The sequence below is a fragment of the Hypanus sabinus genome, chromosome 14 (assembly GCF_030144855.1).
Source record: "Hypanus sabinus isolate sHypSab1 chromosome 14, sHypSab1.hap1, whole genome shotgun sequence".
NCBI classification, from domain to species: domain Eukaryota; kingdom Metazoa; phylum Chordata; class Chondrichthyes; order Myliobatiformes; family Dasyatidae; genus Hypanus; species Hypanus sabinus.
In genome coordinates this window covers 49,955,319-49,972,554 of record NC_082719.1, presented here as the reverse complement: position 1 = coordinate 49,972,554, position 17,236 = coordinate 49,955,319, and the positions used below count along the sequence as shown (strand labels likewise).

General features: G+C 40.3%; 1 protein-coding gene across 3 annotated transcripts in view; it reads right to left on the bottom strand.

Moving 5' to 3' along the window:
- LOC132404727 (gamma-aminobutyric acid receptor subunit beta-1-like) overlaps window positions 1-17,236 on the bottom strand; it is a 289,132-nt gene that overhangs the window by 99,832 nt on the left and 172,064 nt on the right. For all 3 annotated transcript variants that reach the window (XM_059989135.1, XM_059989136.1, XM_059989137.1), the window contains exon 5: window positions 9,531-9,613. In XM_059989135.1, coding sequence (XP_059845118.1) covers window positions 9,531-9,613 — 83 coding nt within the window. The remainder of the gene's footprint in view (window positions 1-9,530; window positions 9,614-17,236) is intronic.

Sequence of the window (17,236 nt, the reverse complement as noted above, 5' to 3'; positions counted from 1 at the left end):
TGCCTTAATAAAATCCAGGTGGACAACATCCACTGCCCTAACCTCATCAACCTCTTTCGTCACCTCATCAAAAAACTCAATCAAGTTGGGAAGACATGACCTACCCCACACAAAGCCATGCTGACTCTCCCTAATTGGGCCACGGGCTTCCAAATGCTCATATTTCCTATTCCCAAGAATTCCCAAGTCCCACCCTCTCCCTAGTTATCTTCTTGCTCCTGATGTCTGTATAGAATGCCTGGGATTTGTCCTTAATCCTACTTGCAAGAGACTTTTCAGGACCCCTCCTGGCTTTCTTAATACCCTTCTTTAGTTCCTTTCTGGTTTCTTTATATTCCTCATGTGCTCCGTTTGATCCTAAATTCCAAAGCTTTAAATACTTCTTCTTTTCCTTCTTGACTAAATTCATCACCTCTCTGGACATCCAAGGTTCTCTTATCTTTCCTTCTAACAGGAATGTACCTTTCCTGTACTATGTGCAATTGATCTTCAAACACCCTCCAAATGTCTGATGTAGAATTGCCAGAAAAAAAGGTGTTCCCAATTAATTCTTCTTAATTCCTGCCTAATGCCCTTGTAATTTGTTCTACACCAATTTAGAACTCTCTTGTAAGGATCATAAATGGGGCTGTTTTACCTGTGAGCTCCTAGATAATCACAACATTGAAGCTGCTTTCACCAGCCTTGTTGAGTTTATTGTAAAACGTGAGGATTTCCACACACCCGATGCATGGAAATATCGGGGACACTTGTTAAGCACATTTTTTCTGTGTATCATGGTAACTAGTCACGTGAGGTGGGAGCGTGGTAAAAGCAAAAGGAATAAGCTACTGAGCAGTTAAGGAATAAGTTATTGTTCTGGGTAGGTAGGAGCTGTGGACCGACGGATGTCATATCTTTTGTTGACTGCTTGGTTATGCTTAATTGCACAGTTACACCTAATTTGATCATTTAAGTTACATCACTTCAAGATTGTGTGTTTTGCTAGTTGCTAATAAAGGATCAAATACATTGTTTCAACTCTATGGAACATTATTATTGGAGTGATATCGTACAATTATAACAATCCATGGGGGTTGCTGGCAGTGGCAATTAGTTTGTTAGAATTAACTGGAGGTGTTGAGTATCAGCATGTAACCATTAGAGTGAAGGGCAATGCCAAAGCTGGAAAAATTAGGACACCTTTTTTGGCATGGGACATTGAGAGTCTGATCAGGAAAAAGGAGGAGGTATATATCAGGTATAAACAACAAAGATTAAATGAGTCCATTGAAGAGTATGAATGAGATAGGAGTACCTACAAGAAGGAAATTAGGAGGACAAAAGGGGGCCATGAGATATCCTTGGCAGATAAGATAAAATCCTATCTATATTAAAAGGGTAGTCAGAGAGGTAGATGCTTCCCTTACGGATCAATGTGCTGATCTATGTGTGGATCAATTTGGTAATCCATGTGTAGAGCCATGGATTAGGGATGGTCAACATGGTAAATCATGCCTCATGAACTTGTTTGAGTTTTGTGAGAAAGGAAGACAGGGCTTTATACAGACTTTGTTTATATGGACTTTAACAAAACCTATGACTAAATCCCACATGGTAGGCTCATCCAGAAGGTTAAAATAGATAGGATCCAAGGTAGAAAGGAGAGGGTGGAAATGGAAGGCTGTTTTCCAAATTGGAAGCCTTTGTTGCATATATTAATGATTTGGATGAGAATGTATGTGGCATGATTAATAAGTTTGAAGATTTTTTCTCCATTTATTTAATATTGACATTGACCATTTACTTGAAAGGGGGATAACAAGTTTGTTCAAGTAGCAGAGGGTGGTGATGAGGTACAAATATAACCAGTGAAGCCAACTGTGACCTAATTATCTCCACTTCGATTTGTTGACAGAAAAGACAAATGATAATTATTTATAACTGTGAGAAAGTGATCCTAGCTGTTACCATCTGGGAATGATGGAAAGGAGGATGTGAGAGAGAGAATCCTTGTTTTTTATTTGAGTTTAATTCATACCGTTCAGAATCAGGTTTAATATCACTGGCACATGTGGTGAAATTTGTTGCTTTGCAGCAGCAGTACATAATAGAAACACTTTAATATATCTATACAAAATCATATATATATATATATATATATATAAATTAAATAAGTACTGCAAAAAGTGAGGGGGAAAATAGTAAGTTAGTGTTCATGGGTTCATTATCCATTCAGAGATTTGAAGCTGTTTCTGAAATGTTGAGTGTGTACCTTCAGGCTCCTGTACCTCCTCCCTGACGATAGCAATAAGACTGCATATCCTGGGTGATGGGACCTTTTGGCAACATTGCCGTTTGAAGGTGTCCTGGTTGCTGGAGAGACTAGTGCCCATGATGGAGCTGCCAGAGTTTACAACTTCCTGCAGCTTTTTCTGATCCTGTGCAGTGGCCCCTCCGTACCAGACAATTACAATACTCTTCACAGTACATCTGTAGACATTTGTGAGTGACTTTGATGACATACCAATTCTTCTTAAACTCCAAATGATATGTAGCTGCTGTTGTGCCTTCTTTGTAATTAAATCAATATGTTGAGCCCACGATAGATTATCAGAGATGATGATATGCAGGGACTTGAAACTGTTCACCCTTTCCACTTCTGATCCCTCGATGAGGATTGGTGCATGTTCCCTCGACTTCCCCTTCCTGAAATCCACACTCAATTCCTTGTTCTTACTGATCTAGAGTGCAAGGTTGTTACTGTGACACAACTCCACCAGCTGACCTATCTCACTCGTGTACACCTCCTTGGCACATCCAAAATTCTGCCAACAATAGTTGGGTCATTAGCAAGTTCATACAAAGTCTTTGAGCTGTGCCTATCCACACAATTGTGGGTATAGTGAGAGTAGAGCAGTAGGCTAAATTTGTATCCTTGAGGTGTGCTAGTGTTAACTGTCAGCAAGGAGGAGATGTTATTTCTGGACTGGACAGACTATGGTATCCATTTGCAGAGGGAGATACAGAGGCTCAGCTTTTGGAGCTCGTTGATTAGAATGGAGGGTACGATTATGTTGAACATTCAACTGTAGTCATTAAGCAGCAGCCTGATGTAGATATTGCTACTGTCCCGGTGATCTAAGGCTGAGTGGAGAGCCAGTGAGATTGAGTCCGCTGTAGACAAGATGTGGCAAAAGGCAAATTGTAGTGGGTCCAGGTTCCTGCTTAGATAGCAGTTGATTCTAGTCATGACCGACATCTCACACACTTTATCACAATAGATGTGAGTGCCATTGGATGATAGTCATTGAGGCAGCTCATCCTACTCCTCTTGGGCACTGGTATAATTGTTACCCATTTGAAGCAGGTGGGAACCTCAGAATGTAGCAGTGACAGATTGAAACACTATTGCCTGTTGATTGGCAGTTTTTCAAAGCCCTACTAGCTACATCACCTAACGCCTTGTGAGAGATGACCCTGTTAAAAGATGTTTCTGATGTTGGCCTTCGAGACAAGGAACACAGGGTCAACAGATGCCGCAGGAATTTGCACAGCTGTAGTTTTCTTCTTTCAAAGCATACATAAAAGGCATTGAGCTCAACTGGGAGTGAGGTATCACAGCCATTTATGATGTTAGGTTTGGCTTTGTAGAAAGTAATGGCCTGCAAACCCTACCAGAGCTGATGTGCATCAGATTCCGTCTCTAACTTTAATCAGAATTGTTTTTTGGCCTTAAAATGGCCTTATGTAGGTTGTACCTGGACTTCTTCTGTAGTTCTAGATCTCCAGTCTTGAATGCCACAGGAGATTATGTATCTCCTGGCTCATCCACAACTTTTGGTTTGGATATGTCCAGTATGTTCTCAAAGGCACATACGCATCCACATAGGTTTTGATGAAATTAGTGACAACTGTGGTATGTTCATTCAGACTCAAAGATGATTCCCTGAACATTGTCCAGTCTACCAACTCTAAGCAGTCCTATACATGCTCCTCTGCCCCTTTGACCATACCTTTTCGTTCCTCACCACTGGCGCTGCCTCTTTAGTCTCTGATCGGACTTCCCAGAGTCTGGGCGTGAAATGGCATGCTAAGTGTTCTTGATGGTGGTATGAAAGTGACCAGAGGTGTTGGTTCCTCTGGTTTGACAGGTGATATGTTGGTGGGAGACGTTCAGAGACTTCTTCAAGCTGGCCTGGGTTGAAATCCCTTGCAATAATAGGGAAGGTGTCAGGGAGTGCTGTTTCGTGCTTGCTGATTATGTTGCTCAGCTCCTCCAGTGCCTGACTGATGTTGGCTTGAGGTGGAATATACACTGCTACTACAATGACAGTGGAAAACTCTCTTGGCAGATAAAATGGGTGACATTTGACCACCTGATGTTCCAGGTCAGGTGAGCAAGTCTGAGACAGAACTGCCAAGATTGTGCACCTCATTTATATTATAATAATAACACCATATGTAGCATTATTAAAAGAACTGGAACTGATTGCAGCAAAGTGAACCTAAATGAATGATGGAGAACCCTGGTCTTGGTAGAATGTGCAAACAAGGATTAGGGACGGCAGCATCAGGTAAGACTTTGCTCTATGTTGTACTATATGTAATTGCAAACCCGAGTTTATATTGCATCATTGAGATTAATGAAAAGTGATCACTTTGTGTAGCAGCTGTGTTCAGTCTGCAGGAAAGATCTTGAGCTTCTAGTTCCCTGTCATTTTAATTCTCCCATTCTCACTCTGTTCTCTCACTTTGTGGGTTCTTGCACTGATATAATAAGGCTCAATGTAAGTTTGAGGAAGAACACTGCTTGCTTTTTGTCTGGGCATGTTGCAGCATGCACAACTTAGTTTGTGAATTCTCCCACTTCAGACAGTTTGCTAGCTTGCTCTGTACTTCTGTTTGGATCAGGACTGGCCATTTGTTCTTGCCATTCACCTCTCCTTTTTTTGGTGTAATTTGTATATTTTAGCCTATTCAGCAAGTCCCAGTAGGCCATGCTTCACACCATAGGCACACGATACTTAGATGAGAGAGCCTAACAGTCCTTTCATCCTATTGCAGGTGTTTGCTTTATTCCACCCCCATCTTCTCTGCCACTTAGAATAACTGGCTGTCTCTCTTTATTAGTTCTGATGAAGCGTCTTTGACAGGAAACAGTTAACCAATTTCTCTTTCCTTTGATGCTGCTAGCTGAGTTGAGTTCATCCAACATTTCTGTTTTCACTTCAGATTCCAGATGCACGAAATAAACTTCTAAATAAACTTCTTTTGAACCACTGTCACTGCAATCTGCAGCCTGTAATTTCCTTTTAAGTAACATACTTTTGAGCTGCATTAACGAACTAGCAATCACCATCTTCTGAAAGACTTAGGGGACTTGTAAGAATACAGGTGCGGCACATTTTAACAGTGAATCTACATCACCATGACCATAAGAGAGGGAGGCAGAAAATGCAGACTAAAATGCCAGAGTATGAAAATTCCTCTACCTATTATCTTGTAGTAAATGTACAGTCACTGGAGAACAAGGATGAGAACCTAAGGTCAAGACCATAAGACCAAAAGACAATAAGATATAGGAGTAGAATTAGGCCATTCAGCCCATCAGACTGCTCTGGCATTCCATCATAGCTGATCCCAGATTCTACTCAACCCCATTCACCCGCCTTGTCACCATATCCTTTGATGCCCTAACTGATCAGGAAATGATCAACTTTGTCTTAAAGGTATACACAGACTTGGCCTCCACTGCAGCCTGTTGCAGAGCATTCCACAGATTGACTACTCTGTTAAAAAAATCCTCCTTGTTCACCCCTCCAGTTCTGGATACCCCCACCACAGGAAACATCCTTTCCATATCCACCCTATCTAGACATTTCAAAATTTGGTAGCTTTTCATGAAATTCCCTCGCATTCTTCTAAATTAAGGTGAGTACAGTCCTAAAGATGCCAAACTCTCCTCATATGTTAACCTCTTCCATTCCTGGAATCATCCTTGTGAACCTCCTCTGGACTCTCTCCAATGACAACACATTCTTTCTGAGATAAGAGGCCCAAAACTGTTGACAAGTATTGATGTATTGGTGGGAAATGAGGGATTGCTGCATTCTGAGTTCCATGGAGACATGGTTGATCTTGGATACACGAGATATATCGGTAAGACCTGAGGACTTTTTGATGGACAGGACTGCTGATTTGTAGAAGGTAAAAGGTGGGAAGGAAGGTTCTGTGTTTCATGATAAACTCTTTGTAGTGCTCTAATCACTTTATACTTACGACTGTGAGGCAAGGCAGAACCTCAAAGCCATATTTAACTTTGTTGACAACATCACCGTCATAGTCTGAATGAAACGCAGTGACAAGGAGGGAGACTGAGAAGCTGGCTGAGTGGTGCCACAACAACAACCTCTCACTCAACATCAGCAAAACTAGAGAGCTGATTATTGACTTCAGGAGAAGGAAATCAAATGTCCATGACCTAATCCTCATCGGGGGGTTCAGAGGTGAAGAAGTTCAACAACTTTAAATTATGCAAACACAAGGAAATCTGCAGATGCTGGAGATTCAAGCAACACACACAAAACACTGGTGGAACGCAGCAGGCCAGGCAGTATTTATAGGAATATAGCAATCACCATCTTCTGAAAGACTTAGGGGACTTGTAAGAATACAGGTGCGGCACATTTTAACAGTGAATCTACATCGCCATGACCATAAGAGAGGGAGGCAGACAATGCGGACTAAGTACAGTCGACGTTTCAGGCTGAGACCCTTCATTGGAACTAACTGAAAGAAGAGAAAGTAAGGGATTTAAAAGTAGGAAGGGGAGGGGAGATCTGAAATGATAGGAGAAGACAGGAGGAGGAGGGATGAAGCTAAAAGCTGGTAAGTTGATTGGAAAAAGTGATACACAGCTGGAAAAGGAAAAGCATCATGGGACAGGAGGCCTAGGGAGAAAGAAAGGGGGAGGGGAGCACCAGAGGGAGATGGACAGCAGGCAAGGAGTGATTGTGAGAGGGTCAGAGAGAGAAAAAAGAGAGAAAAGAAAAAAAGATTGGGGGGGGGGAGGGAGGAGAAAATAAATAAATAAATAAATAACTAAAGGATGGGGTAAGAAGGGGAGGGGACATTAACGGAAGTTAGAGAAATCAATGTTCATGCCATCAGGTTGGAGGCTACCCAGACGTAATATAAGGTGTTGCTCCTCCAACCTGAGTGTGGCTTCATCTTGACAGTAGAGGAGGCCATGGATAGACATACCAGAATGGGAATGGGACGTGGAATTAAAATGTGTGGCCACAGTCAATGGGATGAGTTGCAGTGTAAAAGGGGGACAAAATTGAAAAGGGTGATGAACACAGGACTGAAGATATTATATTTGAATAAGCACAGCATACAGAATTAGATAGATAAGCTTGTAGCACAGTTACAGATTGGCATGAATGACATTATGGACATCACTGAATTGTGATGTCTGAAAGTAGATTATTGCTATGAGTTTAACATCCAAGGATGCACATTGTATCAAAAGGACAGGCAGGAAAGCAGAGAGGAGAGATACAAAAAATGAAATTAAGTCATGAGAAAGAGATGATATAGGATTGGAAGGTATAGAATCATTGTGAGTAAGGCTAAGAAACTGCAAGGGTAAAAAAGCCCCTTGGGAGTTATATACAGACCTCCGAACATTAGCAAAGATGAGGTCTACAATTACAATAGGAGATGCAAGTCACAAGGTCAATGTTATGATCGTCATTGGGGATTTCAATATGCAGGTACGAGGGGTGATTGATAAGTTGGTGGCCTAAGGCAGAAGGAATCAATTTTAGAAAACCTAGCACATTTATTTTTCAACATAATTCCCTCCTACATTTACACACTTAGTCCAGTGATCGTGGAGCATATGGATCTTGGACCTCCAGAAAGTGTCTACAGCAGGGGTGATTGATAAGTTCGTGGCCTGAGGTAGAAGGAGATGAGTTATACAGCTCTCGTTACATGCACGTGCAGTTCAACTCTTTGGGTGATTATGCATAAAGTTTGAAGTTAATATCTCATCTCCTTCTACCTTCATTGTGGCAGTATAGCAGGGCATAGACTGACGTGTTGGAATGTGAAGGGGAAGTGGAATTGAAATGGGTGGCCACTGGGAGATCCCATTATTTTTAGCAGTGGACAGAGTGAAGGCGCTTGGTGAAGTGGTCTCCCAATCTATGTCGGATCTCACTGATACACAGGAGGCCACTTTGGGATGGATAGATTCTTGATCAATCAGGCCATGAAGGGATACAGGAGGTCAGCAAAAGATTGGGGCTGAAAGGTAAATGGATCAGCTGTGATGAATGGCAGGGCAGAGTCTCATGGTTCTTTGGTCTATCATTAATTAGTTACATTTTGCCTTACAAATCCACACTGGCTTTTTCTAATCAGTTGGAGTGATAACTAATTCTATCCCCGATTCTTGAATATCTTCCTAAATTGTTAAATTGACATGTCTGCAGCTATTGGATTTATCCCTGCACCATGTTTTGAGCAAGGGTTTAACTTTTGCATTTTCCTAGTCCTTGGCAAAACTCCTGAATCCACAGATGTTTGGAAAATTATAGACCATGATTCTGCAATTTCCTCCCTTATTTCCATCAGCAACCTAGGATATATTCTATTAGACTAGGTAACCAGCTTCATCCCTTCACTGACATAATTCAATGTAATCTCAAGAAACAGAGCATCACCTTCCAATTAGAAACATTACATGGGCTTAATTATAAATTCAATATGCTAGCTTTGTATCGCACATCTGCAGTATTCAATTCTTATGCACACTCATAGCAATTTCAGATTTCATTCATCTCTTTCTATTAATAGTTTCCTCTGAGATAGTTCTAGTATTTACTCCCCCTTACCAGCTGTCCTCAGCTGGCATCGCCACAACTTGTAACATTAAATCTCTCCTGTTCTCTAACCAATTGCAGACCTTTCATATTTTTCTTTCATCATCTTTCACTGCAATTAAAAATTTGATTCTTTCTGAACTTTTTCTGATTCTTATAAAAGGTCAACAATTGGAAATGTTTTGAACTTCTCTCTTCACCAATGCTTCCTGACCTGCTAAGTATTTCCAGTAATGATGTGCCTATTCATAAAGCAGACAGTCCACACTATATTCTGAAGTGTTGTGTTCAATGGCAAATACTCGGCTACAGAAAAGAAAGGTTAAAAAATGCTGCTAATGAAACCGAACTATTTCATTTTTTTGTGGGTCTCCTTGGCTGGCGAAAGCTGCTGTGGTGTGATGGGGTACAATCATGCTCCAGTCAGTTGGTGCCTGTTGCATCAGCAGAGAACTTCACAAACGCTCAGTAATGAGGCTGGTAAGAATGGTCTGCAGTAATCATCCCATTAATGACTAAATTCTCAGACGTTAGAATCAGACTAAGGCAAAAATGCTGATTATTATGTCATTTTCCACTCACTGATTGCTCAGAACATCAATTACCTCAATTATGACTACTTTATAATAGGACAGTAAACAGAGTAGAACTTACAGCTCTCTATTTCAAGTGTGCAGTTCTGCTCATCTAAGGGATATCTCCTCAGGTCCATCATACATGCTGCGGTGGTTGTGATTCTGTAATAGAAGAATGGAAGATGTTTCTAACTATATCTGAAAACCCTTCCAATAATCTCATTTGCAATCTGACCCTTTTCATTTTTTTGTTGTCTTGTTTGATCATGTTATGAAAGATTTATGTGAGGTAACCCAAATGAATTCTAGTTCAGAGGTTGTTCTACATGAGTGGAATAATAGGAAAAGACAGTCTGGCTGAATATAAAATAACTGCACCTTAACTTCATTTGCTCTCTGATAAATGCTTTCTTCCACATGTATTATTGGTAAACCAGCTGAGGTCAAAAGATTCCATCGTACTTGAAGAATACAAATACAAATACTTTATTGTCACCAAACAATTGATACTAGAGCGTACAATCATCACAGTGATATTTGTTTCTGCGCTTTGCGCTCCCTGGAGTACAAATTGAAGTAAATATAATAAAAATTTAAATTATAAATCATAATTAGAAAATAGAAAAGGGAAAGTATGGTAGAGCAAGTCAGGTCCAGATATTTGGAAGGTACGGCCCAGATCTGGGTCACGATCCGTTCAGCAGTCTTATCACAGTTGGAAAGAAGCTGTTCCCAGATCTGGCCGTATGAAGCCCCTGAACGTTCTCCTGGAGGGAAGTGGGACAAAAAATGTGTTGGCTGGGTGGGACTTATCCTTGATTATCCTGACAATAATGCAATGTAGTTCCTTTACTAGTAGTGGATGATACACTAAATATGCATTCATGTTTATTGCTCACACAGATTTAATAATTGTTTTAATCTCTACCATCTGAGTGGCAGCTGGGGTCCATGTTAAAACAACAGGATCTTCACTTCCTCCCTGACTTCCCATTCATGCTAAAACAATTCTTTATTTTCCTATAATATTATTATGTTTTGTCACTATCTGAACAACATGTTCCATTTTATGAGATTTGTAAGAAGAAAGAGTAATTGTATAGAACTGTTAGATTACTTACTCACTAAGTATTGATAATAAGCATTTACCAATTTGAAGTTAAATGGAAATAATACAAATGATCGCTATATTGCTAATAACATTCAGCTAGTGCCTCTGTGAAGAGAAAGCTTATCATCACCATGGGAGAAAAGCAAGATCATAATATATTTACAGAACTAATGACATAAAAGAACTCACAACATCAATGTGTTTATACAAAGCACAAATTAAATTTATTATTAAAATTCACATATGGATCCATATGTGATTCATTTTCTTGCAGACATTCACAGTAGAACAAAGAAACACAATATAATCAATGCACAGAAACACTGACAAACAACTAAAGTGCAAAAATAGACAAAGGCACAAAATTATAAATACATGTCAATAAATAAAACTAAGGACATGAGTTGTAGAGTCCTTGAAAATTAGTCCATAGTTTGTGGAATCAGTTCAAGGTTAATGGTATTCAGGCTGGTTCAGGAGCCTGATGGTTGGAGGGAATAACTGTTCCTCAACCTGGCTGTGTACAGCTCCTTTATCTCCTTCCCAAATGCAGCAGTGAGAAGACAACTTGGCCTGAATGGTGGAGGTACCTGATGATGGGGCTGCTTTCTTGTGGCAGCAATCCTTGTATATGTGCTCATGGTAGGGAGGGCTTTAACTGCGAAGGACTGGACAGTATCTATCATTTTTGTAGGTTATGAAGCATATATTATGAAGATAATGGAAATAATGCACAATATTCACAGCTGTTCATCTTTGAGAATTAGTATAAACAGGAAGCCATAAATATTGTGTTTTCACAATGAACCATCATAGTTTGAGGAATTGACATTGGATTTCTGCAGAGACCTGGTGGGCTAGTCCACTAATCTGCTTTAGCAGCTTTTCCATTTCTAGCATTAATGCGGAGACCTAGTGTAAGTACTAATAGTCTTTCTTGCGGAAGTGGCCATGATCTTGTGGAGATTAGGCAGCTTAGTTACCTGTCTGTAGATGAAACGAATCCAGTGCAGTGATCTAAATGTCTTTCATGAGCAATTGATGCTGCTGATTGTGACACAAAGAATTGGACTTGTTCACAAATCCACACACTTCCATTAATCCATCCACCTCTGTGTTTTCCCTGGTGTACCTCTGATGCAATTACTGCATTGCAGAAGCAGGGATCTGTAACTAAAGAATATATAGTACCTTTTCAGCAACAAACTGGATAGCAAATTAGTGTGACAGATCTATTGACTTGATCTTCCCAGCACCACAAAAAAAAGCATCCTCTGCTACCCACTTCTGTTGATAACTATTTGTTTCCATTTAGCCAATTACTACACTTAATGTTATAGGCTAACCTGTTATGAAGCCCTCTTGTGTACACCAAAGAAGCATTTTTTAAGAACAAGAGACAAATACTGCAGGCACAAGAAAAGTTAAAAAGAAAGAAGCATTGGTGCAAGAACTCAACTGAGTCTGCAGATCTGTAGGATTAAAAGGACCAGGTGTGCATGTGAATATTTCAGACACAACAACAAAAAAGCTCCTTTCCCAAAATGGCTTACTTCCTTGTGTTGAGAGTTTCAGGGATTTTTTATTTGTGTAAGTATTTATATTTCTGAGATAGGTGATCAAAGTTAACTTCAGGTTTTTTCCAGAAACACCCCAAACAGAGATAAGAATCTGTGATGTTGAGACATATCAATATTCAGGTTTCATTATATAATCAGGATCCTGTATTTTAGCACATAGCCGTGTGATTTCTGGGCTACTATTCTTGAGCCTCACAACTGAATATACAGTAGATAGCAACAATGCATCTCTTCAAAGAATCTTGCCTAACATGTTTTTATATAGTTTGTGATTTAAATCCAGGAGGTCCGTCATTTCAGTGTCTGACTGTGATCCTTGCTTTAAAGCAAGCAGAAATACCCTGCCCTCTGAAACATAAGATTCAGAGATGTTAAGAATGCAAGTGATTTCTCCACAGACAAATTGAGTAGCAACAAACATTCTAGTTGTTTCTCTAAGACTGTTTTATAGAGGAAGATATCCACATTTCCCCTGGCTGCCCTAATTCAAATACATGTGGCTGGGATGTTTCCTAAATGGGACTGAAATGGAGGACACACTTTCATTTTTTATTTGTGAGTTTCATTTCTGGATTATTTAAGGTTCCAGATATTATGTGTCTTAATCAACACACAAAATGCTGGGGAATCTCTGCAAGTCAGGCAGCGTCTATGGAAATAAATGAATGGTCAACATTTCAGGTCAAGACCTTTCTTTAGGACTGGAAAGGAAATGGGGGGGGGGGAATGTCAGAATAAAAAAGGTGGGGGGGGGGAGAGGAAGGAGGCCAGCTGGTTGTCTCTTTGCTTAATCGATAAATATGAGAATTTGGATTGAGACGTTCACCTAGCACAGAGAAACGTATTAAGTCACAGTGGCTGGCGATGGCACTAATATTGCATCCAGGTGAAGAGCTGACAGTTGTGCATTAGCTCTTGGCTATCTACTCCAGGTGGTTTTGTGTCCCTGGTCAAAATACCCTACATTCAGGTGTTCTTTAATGCCATTAACCTCTATGAGAAGGATAGATATCTTTATAATCTATGCATAATTACTCAGGCTTCTTAAGTAGTAGTTAAACTTCTTTATTTTTGAGAGATAAGAAATAACTTTTTTTTGGGAGGAGTAGTCATAGCATTTTTCAGGGATTGAAAATGAAAATTTATCTTTGACATTCTGAATTGATTTTCTTTATGAAAGATTTTCATGTAACTCTGCTTAAAATGACAAAAAAAATCTTCCCGATTATTGTTAATTCTGGTTAAAGTCACCTGAGGTGTTACATTTAAAGATGCCTGCAACCAGAGAGATAGTGAAGTTGTTGAATGTTGCTTCTAGTGGATCAACATATTCGACAAGTAAAGCTGCTGTCTTAACATTAAAAATCTGCATGAACTTTTCCAGGTGATGTTTTTCAGTCTGAAGGATTTTGAGTCACGATTACATCGGCACTAAGAGCTGTTGGATAATCAGTCTCACTTTGTCTGCAAGCAGTTCTGGATTCCAATTAAAGGTTATTTTCCAAGATTGAAGATCAAGTTGCACAATTCCTAACTGTTGTCATGGAGACAGTTTTGTCACCTTGATACATTAACATAGTTTGACACTTGCTTTACTGCCAAGCAACCAGCACTTGCGAGATAGAAAAGATGCAGTGTTGACTCATTTTGGAATAAAGATGATATTTTAAATGCAAGTATAAAAATGTTGACTTTTAAAGATCAGAACAGACAAAATAAATATATTTTACTGTGGCATCATTTATTGGAATCATTATTACACAACTTATATTTCCACTTATTTCACAGCCTCCAATTCATTGTCTCCCAATAAGTACAACTAGCTTTTGCTTTCTTTGTAAATCCATAAGCTGTACCTTTCACTTTAGCCTATCCTTACCCCGTAAAACCTATTTCTTCTTGTCTTGATTACCCTTTCTCCCTCAGTCTGTTTGCATTATTTCTGAAGTCCACTACTACTTTTTTGGCTCCAATCATCTCATTTTCACCCTGGATGTGTAATTCCTTGTCTATGTCTAACCCTCATTGGGATTCCTTGCTAGACCTTTGATTTTTCCTTTAACATTAGCCTCTTTCCATCCCCATCTTTATTCAATTAACTAAACCTGTTCTTACATTCGACAGTCCTGCTGAAGGGTTTCAGCCCGAAACATCAACTGTACTTTTTTTCCATAGGCGGCACGCCTGGCCTGCTGAATTCCTTGACAATTTCTTGTTTGATTCCCCTCTCCAAAGGGAGACAATCTATGCCTATCTCTTATGGGACATGAGGGCCATTCTTTATTTCAGCCCTACACAGGAATTTTCCACCATCAGTTTTCCTGGTTCATTGATGATTGCATTAAGTGCTGCCTCTGGTCCTCACCATCAACTTGCTGCCAATTGCTTTCCCCACATTCCTCATCACAGATAAGTGATCTACTGCAAACTCATCATCTTTCCCTCTTTTTCTTAGGCACCTTCTAGAGAATGATATTTATTTGCTTTCTTTCCAATTTGTGGGTTTTGAGGTGACTAATGACACCAATATGGGAACTGCAGTCTCTTCTACAGGTGCATCAGAGGTGTTTGACTAGGCAGGTAGATGCATAGTTGTGAGGTGCCACACTCCTCCCAATCATCCCAGGCTTTTATTTGCTACCATTGCTCCTTTTCCATTTAAATAGTCGTCATCAAGGATTCCCTGAAGACGCATTTTTCCTGATGATGCATTTTTCAAGGAAGCTTTTGGAAAATCTTTGAATTATCCATATTGACCTGAGCATCCCTTTCTAATTCAGCAGTTGAAAAAGAGTGTCTGTTTCAGGAAATTGTTGTAGGGCATCAATGAAGACTGCTGAGTGCAGATGAATGTGTGTAATTAGTGCCATAAGGCTAAAGATGTTGGTCTTGGAGAGGAAACAAGCATTAGTTTGCTTTTCTTTCCATGTATTTGGAGAGTTTTGAGGGAACATCTCTGGGTGGCATCTGCTACCTGGCCTTAGTGGTAGGCAGTGATGCCTGCTATTTTGTAGATGACTAGCTTTGTGTCAAATTTGAAGTTTTGATGGTGAAGTTCACTCTTGCCAAAAGGAAGGTAGTCCATGTTTTCCATTGTCTGGTTGGGAATCATTATTGCTGGAAGGCAGGGTGGTGGAGCATGGTTGGGTTGGCTGAGGATCTTCGTGGAGACCTACCCTCTTGTACACTTCAATGATTATGTCCAGTGGGTAAGTCTGATGAAGGTGAAGTGCAGCATTGCAGCAAAAATGTTTGAGTAATGTGGTGAACTATGTGCCTGTCGGGACACGCCCCTGCTGACTGCTCCTGTGGCTCCTCCCACAGGCCCCTGTATAAAGGAGATCTGCGGCCTGACGCTCGGCCTCAGTCTCCAAGACATTGTATGATAGACACTCACTCCTGGTTCCTTCTTCCAGTCAATAAAAGCCGATATCTCGCCTTACGTCTCAGTGTGAGTTATTAATGGTGCATCAAGTAATGTGTCAGTGCAATGAAGTATCCTTGCTTGACACTGGCCTGCTCTGATTTGTCGCTGTGTTGAAGGCCTATTGGCTGGTATTGAGACTTGCAAAAGGCATAAAATGGAGATGAATTTCAGTAGGCACTAAAATTTGGGGAGAGTCCTCCAGCGTCTCTCACAGATGAGAGAGTTACGGGCTTTAGTGAGGCTGAGAAAGTGCATATGAAGTAGTTGGTGCTATTTCCTGCATCCTTTTCTAATGATAATATACCGAAGAACGTGTTGATTTTGCCTTTAAATATAGAGAACCTGTATGGTGAGTCAGGAAGATTCTCTTAGCCATTACATAGTGGTGTGAGGCAGACTCTGAAGATGAGCCTTCTTGGAGCTGAGAGAGAGTTACTCTCCTTTGACAGCTCCTTTCTTGGTTACTGTTGCGGAATCTTTGAAATTCCCTGACATATCGTTCTCTTACAATATGTGGACAATTAGGGACTTGTGACTAAATGCTTCTAACTGCCATTTTAAAGAACGTCACCACAGTTACCACCTGCTCCTGAGGCCTTCTTGTTTTTTTTTATTTGGTATTCAGCCTTCCTGCTCCTTATTGATAATGACCAACAGCAACACTAGACCAAAGCAATGCTGCCGAAGGGTCTTGGCCCTAAACGTCGACTGTACTTTTTGAAATAGATGCTGCCAACACTCTGAGTTCCTCCAGAATTTTGTGTCTGTTGTTCAGATTTCCATCATCTGCTGATTTTCCCTTTTCTGTGAAGCTGGACCAAATAGTCTGTTGCGGAACGGAGGCATGAATGCTCACCTCCAGTATAGAGTCATGGCTGAGGAGGTCCCATAAGTATCTTTTTCCAGCAGGCAATGACAGCCTTACTGTCCTTGATCATTTCACCTCCAGTTTTTGGTTCTCAGTTATATGGGGCATTGGCTCTTTGGATGCTAGATGGTATTGACCTCATTGAAAAATCCATACATGGCAAGGCAACCACTGAAATGCTAGCCTTCTCTGCACCTTTTCCACCCAACACAACCTGTTCACATGCTTTTTGTAGGAGAACAACACTCAGGTGCCTTTAAACTCTCACTGTGATATTGACTATACTTCTTCCTACTGAGCTGCTTGAAAGTGTTCTATTCAAGACTCCTACATTCCCATTTTGGATGCAATTGGTCTCCTGATATATCTTCCCTTTTTCTTTCCTTCTACTATTGGGGACATAACCTGTGGCTCTGGGTTTTACCTTTTATATATTTTTGCTTTCATTCATTCCCTTCATTGCCATTTCCACAACACCAGCAATTCCTGCCTCCACATTCAATGTGGATTTTCCTCGGCAATTTCCAGCATCTTCAACTTAGTAAATTCATCACCTTGGACTCTTCATTCCTTTCAAGATTTTGATGTGACTATTACTGACAGACAGATTAATTCCTCTATTCCCACCTGTAGGACACCTTGATACAATCTCCCTTTTCCACAAATACTTCCTCCCCTTCCAATAGAACCTTCCCATGCAACTGCTGGAAATGCAAATGCCTCCTTCCTACACATGATCCAAGGTCACAACATGATTCTCCAGGTGAAGAAGTAATTTACATGATTCAGTTAAGTCTCT